This window comes from Colossoma macropomum, unplaced genomic scaffold (assembly GCF_904425465.1).
Source record: "Colossoma macropomum unplaced genomic scaffold, Colossoma_macropomum, whole genome shotgun sequence".
Classification (NCBI taxonomy): Eukaryota; Metazoa; Chordata; class Actinopteri; order Characiformes; family Serrasalmidae; genus Colossoma; species Colossoma macropomum.
In genome coordinates, this window is record NW_023494804.1 from 7,570,180 (window position 1) to 7,588,768 (window position 18,589).

General features: G+C 39.5%; 1 protein-coding gene across 4 annotated transcripts in view; it reads left to right on the plus strand.

Annotated features, from left to right (window-relative positions):
• nf1b (neurofibromin 1b) overlaps window positions 1–16,495 on the plus strand; it is a 112,878-nt gene extending 96,383 nt beyond the window's left edge. For 3 of the 4 annotated variants that reach the window (XM_036595261.1, XM_036595262.1, XM_036595263.1), the window contains 9 exons: window positions 44–179; window positions 1,391–1,548; window positions 1,895–2,017; window positions 3,857–3,978; window positions 4,274–4,374; window positions 4,668–4,810; window positions 6,531–6,577; window positions 6,725–6,941; window positions 11,599–16,495. In XM_036595261.1, the coding sequence (XP_036451154.1) occupies window positions 44–179; window positions 1,391–1,548; window positions 1,895–2,017; window positions 3,857–3,978; window positions 4,274–4,374; window positions 4,668–4,810; window positions 6,531–6,577; window positions 6,725–6,941; window positions 11,599–11,741 (1,190 nt within the window). In that variant the 3' untranslated portion in view covers window positions 11,742–16,495. Of the gene's footprint in view, window positions 1–43; window positions 180–1,390; window positions 1,549–1,894; window positions 2,018–3,856; window positions 3,979–4,273; window positions 4,375–4,667; window positions 4,811–6,530; window positions 6,578–6,724; window positions 6,945–8,031; window positions 8,104–10,163; window positions 10,218–11,598 lie in introns of all 4 variants that reach the window. The other variant, XM_036595266.1, reaches the window with a different exon arrangement.
• The last annotated feature ends 2,094 nt before the right edge of the window (window positions 16,496–18,589 follow it).

The following is an 18,589-nucleotide window of genomic DNA, read 5'->3' on the forward strand; positions in this document are numbered from 1 at the left end:
CCTTGTGTTCATTTTGTTTGTTTGTTGTCTGGGGTCATCACAGCCTTGCTCACTGTGTCAGAGGAAGTTCGCAGCCGCTGCAGCCTCAAACATAGGAAGTCCCTCCTCCTCTCTGATGTCAGCATGGAGAATGTTCCCATGGACACGTACTCTGTGCACAACAACGACCCCAGCTGCAGGTGCGGCCTTGCAAAAGCTTTCGATTGAATCAGTATTAAATATAGTTTTAGCCATATTAATATCAAACTCGGTGCTCTTTGTACTCACACTTTATTTTAATGAGCCACTGTTACTTATTTATAGATACTTTAAAACTGTTGACAAACTTTTCACAGACTCAGATCACTTTCTACACAATAAGATCAGGGTGAGGTTTTGGGTTGAGGTTAAGGTTATGGTTAGAGTGAGTGTTGAGTTTATGGTTAGAGAAAAGTTCATTTAATAGGTATCCAGTTGAACGTTAAATGGTGCATATCATGGCAAACCAAATTTCCATTGTTAAAGTTTCAGAATGTACCTTTCACTGGTCTGTGGAGTCCAGATATAAAAAACTAAGCTGCAAAAAAGGCCTTTTTCACTGCAAAAAATGGTATCTTGTCAAGTAAAATCATCTAACTATAGTCAATAAATCTAATTTCTTCTCTAGATATTTTTGTAAGCTTAATTTAGGATGATTTTCCTTATTTCTAGACATTGTTTACTTGTTTAATTGATTGATTTTTTTTAAAGAAAATTATTGGCAGATAATTTAGCTGGTTTCAAGCACGTCTTAAAACAAGCAAACCTACCTGCCAATATAGTGAGATAATTTTACTTAGTAAAATGACCTAAAATAAGTAAATAATACCTAGAAATAAGGTAAATAATCTTATAATAAGTGCACGACCATCTCAAAATGGGAACTATTATAAATATCGACTAGATTTAAGATCATTTCACTTGACAAGGTACCATTTTTTGCAGTGTTGAATTTGTTTTTGTGATGTCATGAAACACAACTCATTAACTTATATCCACCTGGTCACCCTACTGCAGTTTAGCTCCGCCCATTGATTGCCAAAATTATTAACAGCATTTCAGCCCAGCTTGTTTTTATTTATTTATTTTTTTTGAATAAGGCACAACACAGGCCAGCCAACCAGAACATAGCTAATTTATATACACTAGCTTTGAAGGTACAGTAACAAAAATATCCTATTCAGTTCTGAGGGATAAAGCGAGGTTGGAAAATGGTTTTGTAAAATGAAATATGACTGGTTTTGGTACATGAATCCACAAAAACATCATAATGTAGAAATATGAGCCCTAGGTGAAAACATGTAAAATGGACCATCAGAATAAATGGTCATCTTTTTCCTCCATCACTCAGAACATGTGCTTCTCATTGCAGAACTTTGCGAGAGAACCAGCCGTGGGCATCTCCTAAAGTTTCAGAGCGATATCTGGTTGCCCACTACCCCACCGTGGGGCAGATCAGCCCCCGGACGCGAAAGTCTATGAGTCTGGACATGGGCCAGCCATCGCAGGCTAACACCAAAAAGCTCCTCGGTAAGACTGATACTTCATAATCATAACCAGCCTTGGATCTGGCACTAACATTCACTGTGGTATCATCTCTGTCCAGCATTTTGAGATTTCAAGAGCAGAATGTCCTTTGAAAGCTCTGAGTATATTAACTTAGTAAAGTTATGCACCAAGGCAGAGTTAAAAATGTGAGTTTTGTGCCAAATGCTTCTTCAAGTAAATTTAGATTTCTCAACTGGTACAGCTGGAACAGCTCACCACAACGTGCAGCAATGATTCAATCTACTGCAAACACAATGACTCACCAGTTTGTTCATGTGTGGCATTCTTGGAGTACTAAAAATATTGTTTTCCAATGTGTGTCTTTCAGGCACGAGGAAGAGCTTTGACCACTTGATATCAGACACTAAAGCACCAAAGAGACCAGAGATGGAGTCTGGCATCACTACACCTCCCAAAATGAGGAGAGTGGCTGAGAACGATTATGAAATCGGTAAGACATTTGACTGCATTTGAGTCTTCGTTGATGATGTTTGAGTTGCCCTAGTAATTGTCTTTAATTTTAATCATTCTTTGATATGGGAACTGGGAAAGGATTTTTATATATCTGCCAGTGTCTATACATGAACATTTATTAAATGTAGAAATTGGAACAAAATCTACCTTAATTAGCATTACAGAGGAACATAGCATTTATTTGTAGAGGATTACAAATATCCGTCAAATCTGAACGTCAAATACTTTATTTGATATACACTCACTGAGCACTTTATTAGGTACACCTACCTTGTTTCTACACTCATTGTCCATTTTATCAGCTCCACTTACCAGATAGTTGCACTTTTAAGCTCTACAATTACAGACTGTCCATCTGTTTGGTTGCATAATTTGTTATCCCACCTTTACCCTGTTCTTCAGTGGTCAGGACCCAAATAGGACCCTCACAGAGCAGGTACTATTTGGGTGGTGGATCATTCTCAGCACTGCAGTAACGCTGACATGGTGGTGGTGTGTTAGTGTGTGTTGTGCTGGTACGAGTGGATCAGACACAGCAGTGCTGCTGGAGTTTTAAATCACTGTGTCCACTCACTGTCCACTCTATTAGACACTCCTACCTTGTTGGTCCATCTTGTTAATGTGAAGTCAGAGACAGTAGCTTATCTGTTGCTGCACAGTTTGTGTTGGTCATCCTCTAGTCCCTCATCAGTGGTCACAGGACGCTGCCCACAGGATGCTGCGGTCTAGATATTTTCGGTTGGTGGTCTATTCTGAGTCCAGCAGTGACACTGAGGTGTTTAAAAACTCCAGCAGCGCTGCTGTGTCTGATCTGACAGCACACACTAACATGCCACCACCACGTCAGTGTCACTGCAGTGCTAAGAATGATCCACCACCCAAATAATACCTGCTCTGTGGTGGTCATGTGGGGGTTCCTACCGTTGATGAAGGTGGGATAACAAATTATGCAAAGGCACAGATGGACTACAGTCTGTAATTGTAGTACTCCACAATGCACCTATACGGTACGTGGAGCTGGTAAAATGGACAGATTGTAGATACAAAGTAGGTGTACCTAAGGAAGTACTCAGTGAGTGTATATAAGTGATTATCTGCTCATAGTGTTCTTTGATGGTTGTCCAGTCAAGTCCAGCAGATACTTGTATTCTGTTCTATTGATTGATTGATTGCTTTTAGGGTTGGTTGAAACAGTCCCGGCTTTACAGGCTTTGAATACGTTGTATACTAGTTCTCAAATACTCATTTTCAGAATCAACCAAGAAAATCAATAATATTTACATTTCATTATTAACCATAATATGTGCGTCACTGCTGTTCGCACTATACCCAGCAACGATGTATTAATAGTCAGGCTGAAGCCCAGCTGCTTGTGCGGTGTTTGTTGCTATGATAGAATCTGCTCTCGCCCTGACGTTTATAGATGATAAGAGTGTAACAAATTAGAGAAATTTTAGATTTTGTTTGAGCTTTTTTCAGTTAGTTGTTTATATGTATTATGTTGAGGCAGTTTGGCTAGTTTTCAGTTTTTTGATCATGGAAAGCATCAGAGAGTACACACAGGCAGAGTTGAGCTCAGTCATAGGCAAGCTATGAGAGTGAAGCAGAGGTTTGAAGAGTTTTTGGAGCTACATGTTTGTCTGAAGGCGAGAAGGACCGCCTTAGAAGTGGCTCTACAGATACCCCGCTCGTCTGGTGCGGTCTGTCCTCTTGGACTTGTTACCGAGATTAGAGGCCACGGGCTGCAAGGCAGCAGGACCACTGAAGATCTCGTTGGCTGTCCTGAATAGAATTTCTCCTAATGCTTGTTTTGCAGAGACCCAAAGAATCTCACAGCACCACCACCTGAGGAAGGTTTCCGTCTCTGAGTCCAACGTGCTGCTGGACGAAGAAGTCCTCACTGACCCAAAGATCCAGGCTCTTCTTCTGACCGTATTGGTGAGGGCCGTTTCTGTTATTGTTCTCTCTCACTTTCTCCAGCTGTCTCTGTCGGTTTCTTTTTCTGTCACTCTTACTCGTTCATCCTTCTCTCAGTTCCTCTTTCGTTATTCCTTGGTGTATTTGTCCCTCTAATGTATATGTTTCCTGTTGTTTTTCTTATTACGGTCTCTGTTCCTCTTGTCAGAATGCTTTAAAGTGGTTCCGCTTGCTTTTCAGTTGAGTTACCTGGGCATAAAGACCGGGCATGTTTAGATGCAGATCTCTGAAAGCCTTTTATTCCTTTGTGTTGCAGGCCACGCAGGTCAAAAACACGACTGATGAATTTGACCAGAGAATCCTCTATGAATTCTTAGCTGAGGCCAGCGTTGTCTTTCCAAAGGTCTTTCCTGTCGTGTAAGTCAAAGCACCACTTCCTCCCCTCAACACATGCACTGAAATATAAACACAAAAAAAACACACAGAGATGTAAATGTCTGACCTCACAGCTGCTTGGCTTAGTTATGACTCTTCAGGAAATTATTTAGTGCGTCATGAAAGCTTAGGTTTTGCCATTATTCAGTTTTATTTGGTACGTTTTATATATATATATATATATATATATATATATATATATATATATATACATATATATGTATATATATATATATATAGTATATATATATATATGTATCTCTTCTTTTCTCCAGCCACAATCTGCTGGACTCCAAGATCAACACGCTGCTGTCGATGTGTCAGGATCCAGACCTGCTGAACCCTGTACACGGCATTGTTCAGAGTGTGGTCTATCATGAGGAGTCACCGCCGCAGTACCAGCCCTCCTACCTACAGAGTAAATACAGCTGTTCATCACATTTAGGATGTTTTTGCGCCTAGCTGCTTTGCTGAAGGCCATGTCGGAGTTTGTTTTGAAGGTACTTTTAAGTTGTTTTGTTCTTTTTTTGTTTTTTTGTTTCTTGTTTTTTGTTGTTGTTTTTTTTGTTTGTTTGTTTTTTTTTCACTATTTACTGTATAAATCCAGATATATCCCTCACGTACAGTCACTGGGATGTTAGCCCAAAACCGTGTATTCCCAAAATGTTAAAGTAGAAGGAAAAAAATTGTGTTCTTAACTTTAACTTGTAGTTAACTTGAAACTTTAAGTTCTGTGTTTTAAATTTATTCTCCTGCTGATTTTGTTATGCGGAAATAGATAGAATACAGTTGTACCGGCTCCGCCTGTCATAGTAAGTGCAAGAAGTATAAACTTTACTTGACCTCTGCCTCATTATGATCGACTGCTCGGTTTAACTTAACCAGTCAATGAAATTCTGTGCCAGTTTGAATTTACCCAGCTGAAAGGGAATTCATGGGTTCTTTTTAAGCAAATGGAAATACTTGGCTGAAATCTTTTTTTTCCGTTTTGCTTTTGAAAATGAAATATGAAAAAACATTAATGAGGAAAAGTCAGACATTTCAATAGAATGAAACTGACAAAAATATAAACACTTACACATTATGAATGTATGTCATCGCCAACAGAGGTCATCCGAGGCAAATAATTCAGTTATTTTAGATAAACTTTGGACTTTTCATCATTTTCTAAAACTGAGGCCACAGATAGCATTAGCATGCTAGCAGGAACTTTCTTTTCTGCCCCTGCTGTCTTGCTGTATTCTGCGTATTGAACGGGATGCCGTGATTTCAAATGGTTTGAAGCGTGTAATGGAGAAGTTCTTGAATATTGCATCCTCTTTTGATACTCGGTGCGAAAAGTAATTGCAAACCTCTTGTATAATGTCACCAATAGAAACCATGAAATGGTTTCACACGACTGAGATGGCCCTTTATCTGATGCTGCTTAAACTGTTTTAACCTGTGCCGAGCAGCGCGGTGAAGGAAAGCAGCAGCGTTTTCACAGTTTCTAATTACGTGTGTGTGTTGCTCACTCCAGTAACTACATGACTTAAAAACAATGAGGCCAAAAATGAAAATGTTTCTGTTTTACATTCTTGTCTAATTTAAAACCAAAGGTTTAATAACAAGTTATATTACCAGCATAACAATTCAAGTGAAAAGTGAACGTGTTTCAGTGAAAGCAAGGCCTCAACATGGTCAGTTTTACAGATTTTGCCTAAATTTGAACAGTGACCAAGAAATAGTGCAAAAATTTGAATTACAACTTTTCTTTGTTTTAAAAAATGTTGTTTATTTCCAGGTTTAAAAGAAAAATAACTCAGATTTTTCATTGTACTCTCAGACCTTTGGACCCCACTGTGTTTGTTTCATAGAAGTCATGTACTATAGTCTGAATAATTCGTAGTAGCTCCTGAATAAGAAGTCTTACTTAGATTATTTAGAAGCTTTAGATTAGAGTTAATACACTAATACATGAATGAGTGAGACAGTGAAGGAGTGAGAGGGTCATTTATTAGGAAGCTTGTTTAAGGAGTGAGACTTTGGGTGAGCAAGGCAGACATTGCGTGAGTGAGTCCTCTCTCACTTGCTTTCTTGCATATTGAGACATTCTACTTCCTCACCGTCCCCCTTTCCACTTTCTCTCTCGCCCACAGGTTTCGGCTTTAATGGACTCTGGAGATTTGCTGGTCCTTTTTCAAAGGTAGTGAGCCCTAATTTCACTTGCTTACTCACTTGTTTATTTATTTATTTGCCATTTTTGCAGATGTATTTGTCAGCAGTTTGTCTTGAGAGCTTGTGCTTGTGTGCTTGTACTAAAGCGCAGCTCTCTGCTCTCTGCTGCCCACAGCAAACCCAGATTCCAGACTACGCCGAGCTGATCGTGAAGTTTCTGGACGCTCTGATTGACACCTATCTGCCAGGTATTGATGAAGAGGGCAGCGAGGAGGCCCTGCGGACGCCCACCTCCCCCTACCCCCCTCCCACCCAGAGCCAGCTCAGCATCACCGCCAACCTCAATCTCTCCAACTCTATGACCTCACTGGCAACCTCTCAGCACTCACCAGGTCAGTGCAAACTACACTACATAGCAGCAGCTAATCCCCACCACTCTACACACATTAAATATTTATATGGCTAGAGAGAGTTCTCTCTCTCTCTCTCTCTCTCTCTCTCTCTCTCACTCTCTCTCTCTCACTCTCTCACTTCTTCTTTCTGAATAACAGAGCATAGTAAAAACCCATTCTTATTTGGAGGTGCTTCTCCTTTTCTCTCTCTCTCTCTCTCTCTCTCTCTCTCTCTCTCTCTCTCTCTCTCTCTCTCTCTCTTTCTTTCTCTTTCTCTCTCTCCCACTCAGTCATTCTCTCTCGCTCCATGTGGCTCACGCTCTAGTTTTCTCCATCTATTTCTCTCACTCTCTCTTGCTTTCTCAATCCCTATCTCTCTCTCTCTCTCTCTCTTTTCTCTAGCTCTTTCTCTTTTCCTCCCTTTCTTGCATGCTCTCCTCTCTCCAAACAGTATAAGTGGCTGTAGTGACTAAGTTCTCCTCAGAGTGTTGAATCTGTCATTATCCACTGACTCCATTTCTTTCTCTGTGTGGAAATGTTTCTCTTTTCCTTTCCAGCTGTTCTGATTTCTTCTGGTAGCAGCCCATTAAACTACACGTCCTGTCTGGCATTTCTGAATATTAGAGACTCGTTATATCAGTATTATATTGGTATTATTGTCTGCTCTTGAAGAGCAGAATGTTTAGGTGAATCTGGGCTGAAATATCTACTTTATTTTACTACACTTGCAACCCTACAGAAATAAATATTTCCTCATAATGCTAATCCAGCTGGATGTCGTCACAGTTTGCTACAAGTACGTTTCAGCATCTGCAGAAATGTACTTGAAAAATAAATATCTGCATCAGCTCACAGTTTCCCATATTGGTTCCTTGCTACTGAATATCAGTGGCCTGTATAATTGCCCCATTAGGCCGTATTCTTAATGGTCAACATTGATGACATTTGCTCATTTTGTGTTTCACCCAAGTCATTAGTGTCTTACATCCTATAGTATTAGAAGAGTCATTGTCTGTTCTTTTCATGTTCATTCATTTTCTTCCTTTCATCCATTTGCTGCGATCACACCATTCCTGTTGTGCTCTGCGTGCTGTAGTTTATAGACGATCCCCAACTTTGCCCCAGTTGAGGTCTTCGGAAGTGGTGCCCCAGAAAATGCCAAGTACAAATAAAAACTATAGAGCTGCAGCGGGCAACTAAAGCCTCAGCCTATAGTTTCCACGTAGTGGTAATGTTTTTTTATTGTTTTTTTTATTTATTTGCTTATGTCTGTTTTGTTTTGATAGTTAGGGTCACTTTTCCAGACAGGGATTAAGCCTAGTCCTGGACTTCACGGCATTTTGAATGGAGATTCTCATATGAAAGGAAAGTGCGGTCTAGGACTAGGCCAAAACCCTGGTCTGTGAAACCAATTCATAGTTATTCTTAAGTTAAAGATAATTTACTGTTAAGGTGATTAGAGCCTGTTTACACCTTACATGTGTTTTGCTTTCAGATCGTATCTGGATCAACTTTGGCCAGATTACATTTACACTTTTCACTAAAATGCATCCCCATTGTGGCCAGATAAGATCAGATTTTACGTTCTTGCATAAAAAGCACATAGGTTGTTTCCATTTTATTTTTGTTTTACTTTTTTCCCTGATTCCAGTCGACAAGCTTGGCTGTGACACTTTCATCGGCCCAGAGCACAAGAAGATATTTAGCTTTTGGGAGCTCCAGCCTCGTTTCATCGATTATCCTCAGCGCTCAGCAGATGCATGTCCGCTTACGTAATTGTATGCGGGTAACAAAACGCTTACCCTGTACACTTGTGTTAAATGTGGTCAAGATTCGTCTTTGACCACCTCCGAATGTGATTTGAGTGATCTGATAAAAATCTGGTCTCGATGTCCCTGTTTTCGGTGATCAGATCTCGTTTGGATTTCACTTGATCACATGAAAAGCCAGGTGTAAACATCCCCAGGGTGCATTTATGAGTGGATTACGATCACATCACTCGAACCACATTCAGAGGTGGTCAGAGACAGATCTTGTGAAAACAGAATTGTAAACGTAATTTTGTTTTCTGAACACAATTGCATGAGCAGAAATGCGTCTGCTGAGTGATGACAAGCAGGTGAAAGGATAAAGGAGGAAATGAAAAGATGGAGCATATGCATCATTGCTCAAATCCAATTTTTTGCTCAGATCTGACCTCTTTAACATTGTGGTTCACACTCATTAAGTAAGTGACTCAAGTCACATCACATCCTAATCAGTAACAACAGCAAAAAACAACCTAACGAGCAGAACGAGCCTTTTTGTGAGGATAATGAACTCTGTTCATCTCTCAGCTGTTCATTATTAGAGTGAGACGAAGGTGAAAAAGGTGAGATTTTTTTACAGGCTTTATCTTCTGTTCAGCGCTGCTGCCATGGTAACACTGAATGATGGCACATGTGCAGTGAAACAAAAAAACACGTGAACTCTGATCTGAGCGTCACATTAAGGTCACATGGCCACAAATCGGATACGTATCCGATCTAGGACCACATATGGAAGTGGCTCAAGTCGGAGTTGAAAGGATCAGATTTGTGTCCACACAGCCCTGAAAACATCAGATCTGAGTCACATTAGGGCAAAAAATCAGATTTGTGCCACTTCAGCCTGGTAATGTGAACATAGCCTTCTTGTGCTCCAGGCTGAAGGTGTCCAAGCCAAACTTATCAACTGCTATCATAACGAGAGAAAAAAGAAAAACAGAGATGATGTGTGTTGATGTGCTTCTTTTACGCGGGAAAGTAAAATCGGGTCTTATCAGGTCACACTGGTGACGCGTTTTACTGAAAAGTATAAACAGAATCCAGCCAAAGTACATCCAGATACTATCCGGACAGGAAAGTAGATGCAAACAAGCTCAATGCATCCTGGTGGTGTTTACACCTGGCTTTTCATGCAGTCGAGTGAAATCTGAACTTGATCTGATCACCGAAAACACAGTTTAATGCAAGGTGTAAACTGGCTCTTAGTGTATTAGTTTTGCATACATTATTTTCTACTCTTTGCTTAGAATTACTTTATTTTTCTTATAATTTGTTTTATTGATTCATTCTGGTTTATATTTCTTATTGTGTTTTTTTTCTGTTAATCATGTTGCTTTCTGTTTCCTGGTTGCCATGACCCCGCACTCCTGTCCCCCCACCCCACTCTCTCTCTGTCTGTGTATGTGCATATGCGAAGCCTCTCTGCCTTGCTGTAAGTCTGCTGTATTCGCCTCGCCTCTCGGCCGGCCAGGTACTCCAATCAGTCATCGCCCCCCCCCCTCCACTGCACTGTCACTCCAGGCTGCTGTGTTTTTGGACTGCAAGTGCTCCCCATAAGAACTGCGCTCAGATGAAATATAAACATTTCTGTCTTTTGACAAACCAACTCATCGTATATATGTGATGCAACAGTGAGATTATGTGCACAGTGAAATCCTGAAAGTGTAACTAGTGCCCCACCTGCTGGTATCTTCTGTCCTCACAACAAACTTATCCAAATGTACCCCAGTATACAGACCCAGAACCACCCTTTCTGGTCAAAATGGTCATTAACTACAGGTTATCCATTTTTCAATGTTAGAAAAAAAGCAGGAAACATATATTTAACAGAATATTACACAGACGTCCTCAGCACTAACTATAGAACCAAAACTGTCAGTGTTTAATTTGTCCACTCTTTACTTCTGTGCACCTACTGCCATTTTAACTCCTCCACTCTTCCAATCTTAAAACCAACCAGTAGCTCCCAGATGCAACCAACAAAAGCTGAGAATTTCCCCACAAGGAAGAAATTCACCTCCACATTTAACCCATCAGTGCAGTGAAACACCCACATACACTAGGGGCAGTGCCCAGAGCACTTGCCCAGAGCAGTGGGCAGCCCTACATACAGCACCCAGGGAGCAGTTAGGGTTAGGCGCCTTGCTCAAGGGCACCTCAGTCATATACTGTCAGCTCAGGGGATCGAACCAGGCTGGTTCCCAAACCTGCTCGCAAAGATCCCACTGACATTATGTTCCAAAAAAAAAGCACAACAACAAACAGGAGTTTCCAGAGACAATGGAACTCCTAACAACCACCTGAAAGACTTGGTAGACCACCCAAACTGCCCCCATGAGATAGACAGCACCAACCTAAGATCAATATAAAACAGTACTAAACTCGCTTTCATTTTCATAAGTCAGTCTCAAAAAATGTATTAGATATTAATATTATTCAAAATGTCATAATACAAAATACAATTTTAATACAAAATTTTGTTTGTTGGTTTGCAGCACCTTTCAGGTGTTTAAACCACTTTTGGGCCAAAAGAATTTAGGTTGCAAAAGAAAACCAAATCATTATTTCAGCAAAACCTGCTCTTCATTTCAAGGAAGACACTTGGATGAATGTGTCTTTTTGAAACTAACTGAAACTAAGTATAGCCAAAGAATTAGAGCAGAGCTGTTATTTGTTAAATAAAAAAAAAAAACAGCAAAAAAATTATTGGGAAAAAAAAATAAGGTGGCAAGGTGTCCCCAGACTTTTGATGGGCAGTATATAATATTTCATATCCATAATGTCTTGGTATCAGTAGTAGTTTTCTTGTTATGAGTGCTGGTCTAAGCACATGCTGTTCCTTCGTTCTGCAGGCATCGATAAGGAGAACGTGGAGTTGTCCCCGACCACAGCTCTGTCCACCAGCGGCCGCACGCGCCACGGCTCGGCCAGCCAGGTCCAAAAGCAGCGCAGCGCCGGCAGCTTCAAGAGGCCCAGCATCAAGAAGATCGTATGAAGACGGCGCCGCCTGGCGGCCTCCCAGCGCCGCTTCACGCCATGCTGCATTTCTACTCCCACACTCCTTACTTCTCCTCGTTCCTGTTTTCCTTTATTTTCTCGTTCGTTTTCTGCCTCATCTCCCTTTTCAGCCATACTTGCCTGACGATCAATAAGGACAAGTTCTCTTGCGTTTGTGAACCAGTCAGTGTTCGGTGTGCCGACGGGACAGAGTCCAACATGACCTTCTGTGTTTATAACGGAACTTCTGATCGAATCTTTTTATCGAAAACCACAGCTCTTTATTTTTTATTCCAAACCAGTTGTCGAAAGGAAGCACTGAAATTCATGAGTTTGTTTGTTTGTTTGTTTGTTTAGATGTCCGGAGCGCATTGGGATGTTTTATAAGCATTAATTTACTTTCTTTCTATTTTTTATTGATCTAAAAGAAGAAAGTATTAACCAAGTCACTTTTTCATTTTTGTTTTGTTCATTTCTGTTGATTCCGTGTGCTTTTGTTTTAATCTTGGCTCGTTTTTATTTCCTTGTATGTTCTGTTGTTAAAGCAGTAAGGTTTTTTTTTGTTGACAGGTTGAGAGACAAGGCAGGTCATCGGGAACAAATGCATAGTTTTTAACACAGACACTTAATCAAAGTGGCTTCAAAGGAAAAGAGTTCGTCTCTAATAGCTTTTCTATTACAGTTTGTATATTTCCAGCTCTGATGACGCATCAATGTTGTCCAGCACCGAGTCAGCTGCAATATTGATCGTCCCTATTAAAGCCCCTTCTGGAGGCAGTCCTGTAGGTCAGGGGCTGTAATGATTCTGATGCTCTTTGCGTCTGCAGATGGTACTGATTCCCCCAGTGTTACAGTACTGTTTCTGAGTATGAGGCTCCACAGGATTTCAAGCATGCTCAAGCTTTTAGGATGAACTGGTACCTTATTAGTGATATTGAAGGATAATTGGTTCTCAAGGTTTTTCTCAACTTTCATCCACAAAGTCAGATGTTCACACAGATGTCTTGTCCATTGTGCCTTTTCTGTCAGTAGAAGAATTTTTAACTACATATGCATTTATATACAGGTAGCATTGATGCTACAAGAATGGCACCATTCCCGAAGAGTCTCAGAACTCTAAATTAACAGTGAGCGTCCATAGTACTAAGCGTGCACGCTGCTTATTAAAGAGCTCTGATTTTATAAGTTCTCACAGGGCTACTGTTGACTAGTTAGAGCTCCATTCTGTCCCACAATACTGTTTTAAAAATGTCTGGGGTGCTGCACTAAATACTGACTTTCACTAGTGAAAGAAGCCCCCTCTGCATTTTGTCAAACATAAACCATAAGGCAGTTTCTTTTTCCACCTAGTTTCACCAATATATAGTAAAATGCAAAAATTTTGGCACCCCTGGTCAATGTTCATAGTGTAAATAAGAGAACACACTTCTGCGCAGCGTAATGCACAATTAGTGCTTTTTTACTGAATTTAACATATTGGGAAAAAATAATGAAACATAAATATTCCAAACATGTTAAACTCAGCAAATAAATGGATTGAAGTTTGTTCCCTGTAGGGGATGATATCGCTTTTATTATCATCTCCATTTTTTGTGATTTTTACTTTTTTGCATCATTTGAGCTCAGCAGTCGTCCTTTACATTGTGTGAAAATTTCATGATGATCGGACCGTTAGAAATGCTCCAAAAGTGCTTAGGATAAAATCTCTTTCCATTAACTTACTTTGAAAGTAAGGAACGTTTTTGCCCTCTCCTAAAGCTACTGTTTTGGAGATCATTTTTCTCTGGACAGCGATGATATGCTAGCTTATTTGCACTTAGAAAATCAACAAAGCGCCATTTGACCAGGGGTACTCAAACTTTTGCAGACAAGTGTATATACGAATTGGAGTCTCGATGACAAAATACTGGCCTGTCTGATCACAGTCGAGTTCAGTACAAGCAATGAAGTGGTAGAGTCTACTCTCCACCCCAGACGGCTTTCCACTCTCTTGGAACCGTGTAACAAATTACTTTAACGTTAAATTTTAGGTCGACAAAAGCTCTTCAGACTGTTTTGAACATATTTTGAATTCCACTGATTTTCTCAAAATTTCTGCATAGTTTCATCGTTGAGATGTAAACAAAGCCCTTCAGAGTGGTTTGATGTGAAATGATTAATTGTAGAGAAACTTGTCAGCTCAGATTTCTTCACAGCAATGGTGAAAGGAATGGCTACTATAGCACAAATGTTTTCATTTTTCACACAAATGTATTCATTTTCCTAGCTGTCCAAAATGACCAGTAAACCTACACGAGTGTTCAGAGTTTTCATATGTAATACTGAACAGTAAAATAGTGGTAAATCAGAAAACATACTTTTTTTTTGTTTTTGTTTTTGTGGTCCATTAGTGAGGAACTTGTTTTCTTTGGTCAGGCATCAGGCAGTGCATACATTTTACTTCCCGTAATGTAATTTTTACAGGAGTTAAACTCTGCAGACATCTGGTTCCTATTACCACCACTGTGAGCAATTCTGACTCTGTATGTTTCCCTACACTGGCACTTTTCACGTTAAACCACCCTGAATGACTGTTTAAATCTGATTGAGCTTTGCAGAAATTGGAGAGTTGGTGGAATCCCTGTTTAATTCTTGTCCATTGATATCTGTTGCACTGCCTACTAGGGCTGGGTGACTGCTGTGGTACTGACCGAATTACCATAGTGCAGGTTATGGTCATGACCGAATTACCATAGTGCAGAGGTGCTCAATCCTAGTCCTGGAGATCTGCCACCCTGGAGCGTTCAGATCCAACGCACCCGGCTCATATAGTCAGATGCCCCTGATGGCCTTGATTACCTAGATCAGGGTTGGAGGGTGGTAGATCTCCACGACCAGGATTGGGCACCCATGCCATAGAGTATCGAAACCTCCTGCCTTACAGTATCAGCTTTCACCCCTAAGTAGTCAGGCTTGTCAGCATAAGATAATAAGCATGGTCCAAAATCTGGACTCCTGATTGGCTGTCCAAATTACATTGCGTAATATACCCAATTCCAGCACCTCGGAATCATTTGTGGTTTAAACCACACTCACTTTCAGTTTACAGTGTATTAGTGTGGAAGAATTTAGAGCGATACGCAGCCCTGTTGCCTACAAAACATTTGTTCAAACACATTTAACTTCAAAAATAAGCGGTCAATCACATGATGTCAATCATTTGAATGTCTTTGGATTAGAAAGGGAGGACTTGAAGACTGATTCAGTATTAGGAGACAACTATTCGCCACCTAAACAATCAGAAAGATCAAAAGAAGTAGTTTGTGTCGGGGTTGTCTCACTCAGACGACCAGTATTGAAAGTGCGGCCTGTAGCACTCAAGCATTATGGTACTGAGTAGGTTCTGTGGTCCATTAGTGAGGAACTCAAGCCCTGTGATTGTTTACAGTGAATCTATACTTGAATTAGAAAGTTCCTCTAATAGAGGAATGCGAAGGGAATTTCTGGTGATTTTAACTGATCATGAGAACCAGAAGAGATTGGAACTGAACCAAAGTTTAGGAAGTGCAATATAGTCCAAGTTTATGATGTCCACTCCTTCTGCATCACGTTCTGGAATAGTCGCTGAACAGAAATGCTTTAGCAGGGATGGTTGTTGGCTTCTCGAATGGTGGTTTGTGGACCAAGCCTTGGTTTGCTGTGAGTTTGGGGAGGGAATTTGGGAATTTTACCCTTCCAACATTCAAATATTAAGCCTTTCAAGGATATTGTGATGTGAACTCATGAACTGTCCCCCTCTACCACAGGATAGCATCTGCAATCCTGGGCTGCCAGAGCTTTTTTCCAGATAAGAATGAAACTCGACATGGGTAAAGGTTAATCTTAATGAGGTGGCATTGCGAGAGATTAGAGAACATTGGAGATTTATTCCGTATTAGGGCTTTTTTGTGCATGCATTCACTTTTTTGTATATGTTAGATTACGTTCTGTTTTACTAATCCACAGTGAGGTAAATGCTGTTGTCATTACTTGGCCTTATAATCCTCTTACCTTAATTTATATATTTTTCCGTACGACTGTATTTACATCAGGGCCAATTATGTTCATGAAGCTTTAATGTTCAGGTTTGGATGAAAATGGTAAACTTGGCTAGAAGAATAATCAGAGGGTGTTTTAAAAAAAAACACCATCATGAATTAGATGCCAAGCCTCGGCTTGACCATGGAGACTTGTGAAGTGAGCAGACAATGACTTGCCCTCATCGTGGGAGGTTGTGTGTGTGTGTGTGTGTGTGTGTGTGTGTGTGTGTGTGTGTTTAGACCTAGACTTTCACTACACCCTAACTAGTTAAATTCTCATCCGCCGAGGTTATGCAAAACTGAGATTTCTGAACATTTTTGTTTTTTGTTTTTCCCCTCATTTTTTACGCAGTCAGCTTCACATCTGTAAATAATTTTGTGTAAAAAAAAAATGAAAAGGTATATTTACTACACTGTAAATACATGTGATGATATATTGTATTATTTTGCTTTTTGTAAAGCAGTTAATTGCTGTACATGTACAACAAACTATGAATTATTGTTGTGTTGGTAATGAAGCCATCCATCATGTTCACGTTCGCATTAACGTCGTTCAGCGTTGAGGATAAACAGATGGTTTAAAAAACTGAAGATCTTAGACAACTGTGTACTCTAAACCCCATTGTATAATAAATTCCTGTTACCATCTGATTTCACATTTACACATTACACTAATAAAGTAAAATCTGTCCAGTTTGTGCGCTGTGGTCGGATTACTGCAGATTATTGGGACATTCATTCATAATGTACAGCAAGGGTGTCAAGCTTATCCAGTAAAAGGGCCATATTAAAAAAATCTCTTCAAATCTGTCCACTAAAGAAAAAATTTTTGTTTTTGTTTTTATTTTTTAAATATTTTTTTATTGTTTATTTAATATTTAATGTTGTGCTAGAACCCAAACTGTTTACTCAAAATATGCAAAAACAAAAAATATAGACACACATTAAATATTACATGGACACTTGAAATATTCAAAATATAAATGACCCCAGGAGCTCAGTCTTTTAAACCTACCTATTTACTTAAACTAGACAGTTTCTGAGCTGCTGAGCTGACGTTGGGTGTTTATATTGGTTGAACTGCAGCTGAAATGCAGTTAGTGTGTGTGGTGATAAGACTGGTATGGAATTGTGTAGGATTGTGTAGAATTGAGGTGTAAATGCTGTCCCATAGACTGTTGTTGGGGTAGGAGAGTCAGAGCTCACATAACGTTGCAGTGCATGCTGGGGACTGTAGTGCAGCACGTTGTGAAACGGGCTAATATTAATAGAAAATTATAATACTTTTGCAGACCAGGTAGGACTGATGTGGCCCGCATGCTTTGTGTTTGATACATGGGAATGTACAGCTTCAGTGGATTTTGTACACATGATCAGTGGGTCAGTTTTGCAGGGAAGCCCAATTCCTGCCCCTGCATCTCTGTTTCTGGCGGCAGTGTTTAAAAATTTTGACGTAATGGCACGCTACATTAAATGAGTGATTTTGTAAATTTGTTTTCTTGAAATTGGGGCTTGGTATCTCAAAATTATGCTTAGTAAAATAATTATTTTCTCAACATTTTTAATTTGGTTTCTCAAAATAATCAATTATTTTCATATAGATAACCTGAAATAACTTAATTTCAAAAAAGACACTTTCTCAGTAGTGCCTCACTATCCCAAAATAATTTATTCCCTTGAAATTGAATGTCTTTGACATAGTAAGTCATTATTTCTGAGATTTAAAGTTAAAAAGTCAAGATACTAGGTAAAAATTTTGAGAAGTTAAATTTTTATGTCAGTATTTTGAGAAAAAAAATCATTATTTTGATATACTAAGTCAGATTTTTGGGAAAATAATTTGTCTTGCAATTATTTTAAGATAGTCGTTATTTTTACATACCACAAAAAGAGAAGTAGAAAGGACAAAAGGCTATTTTTTCCTCTAGTTGGCGAGAATGATCTTCCATAGTTCTGTGAAAAAAGCTCAAGGAGATTAGCGTTTCTGTAATGTGGGCTTACATAATAATCAGAAGCCCAGTTCAAGGTGGGATGCACTTTGTGAAGAAGCTGAAGCAGCACAGCTTTTCCATATAGATCAGCGGGGATGGAGAAATTAGAGAGGAACTATATAAGTGAAAGTGTGAGTCCTTTATCAAAAATCGTTATTATAAAGGAACATATAGAGCTAAAATACACCTGAGTGAAAGTCATATAGTTAAACGTACTCAAGGGTAGAAAAGGTAAATGTTTCAACTGGTGGCATTAAGTCCACTTTGTGTGGTGCAGTGGCTGATGGGCAGTATTGATCCTCACACAGACTCAGCAGAGCTGAGGCCAGGTCCATTTTACACATATGAATTGGATTGGAACTTCATGGCCTTTGGGATTTGTAATAAGCACTTTGTAGGTCTGAATGAGTAAAAAGTATTTTTTTACTTCTTAGAAATGAAATTTTAAAATAGTACAAACAAGTATTCAATTTCACTCAAAGTACAGAACAAAAAAATACTTAAGCAGAGTACAGTACACCTATTCATGTATTTTACCTCACTTGAGATCAGTAAAGATCATTTTAACATATTTAATAGATTTTAATGTTTTAATAAATGTTCTGTCATTTTCTCACAAAGTAGAAAGTTTAAGTTTAAAAAGGTTAAATATAAGGATGTTACAGTGGTGAGGATTGTGAACATTTGCCAGAAAACACAACCTCAATAAACTGGCCAGATTTGAGTGGGCCTCAGCAGATGTGAAGGAGCTGAAGGGTCTCAGCGTAAACAGTAGAGGTCAGTAAAGAGCTCAGTCT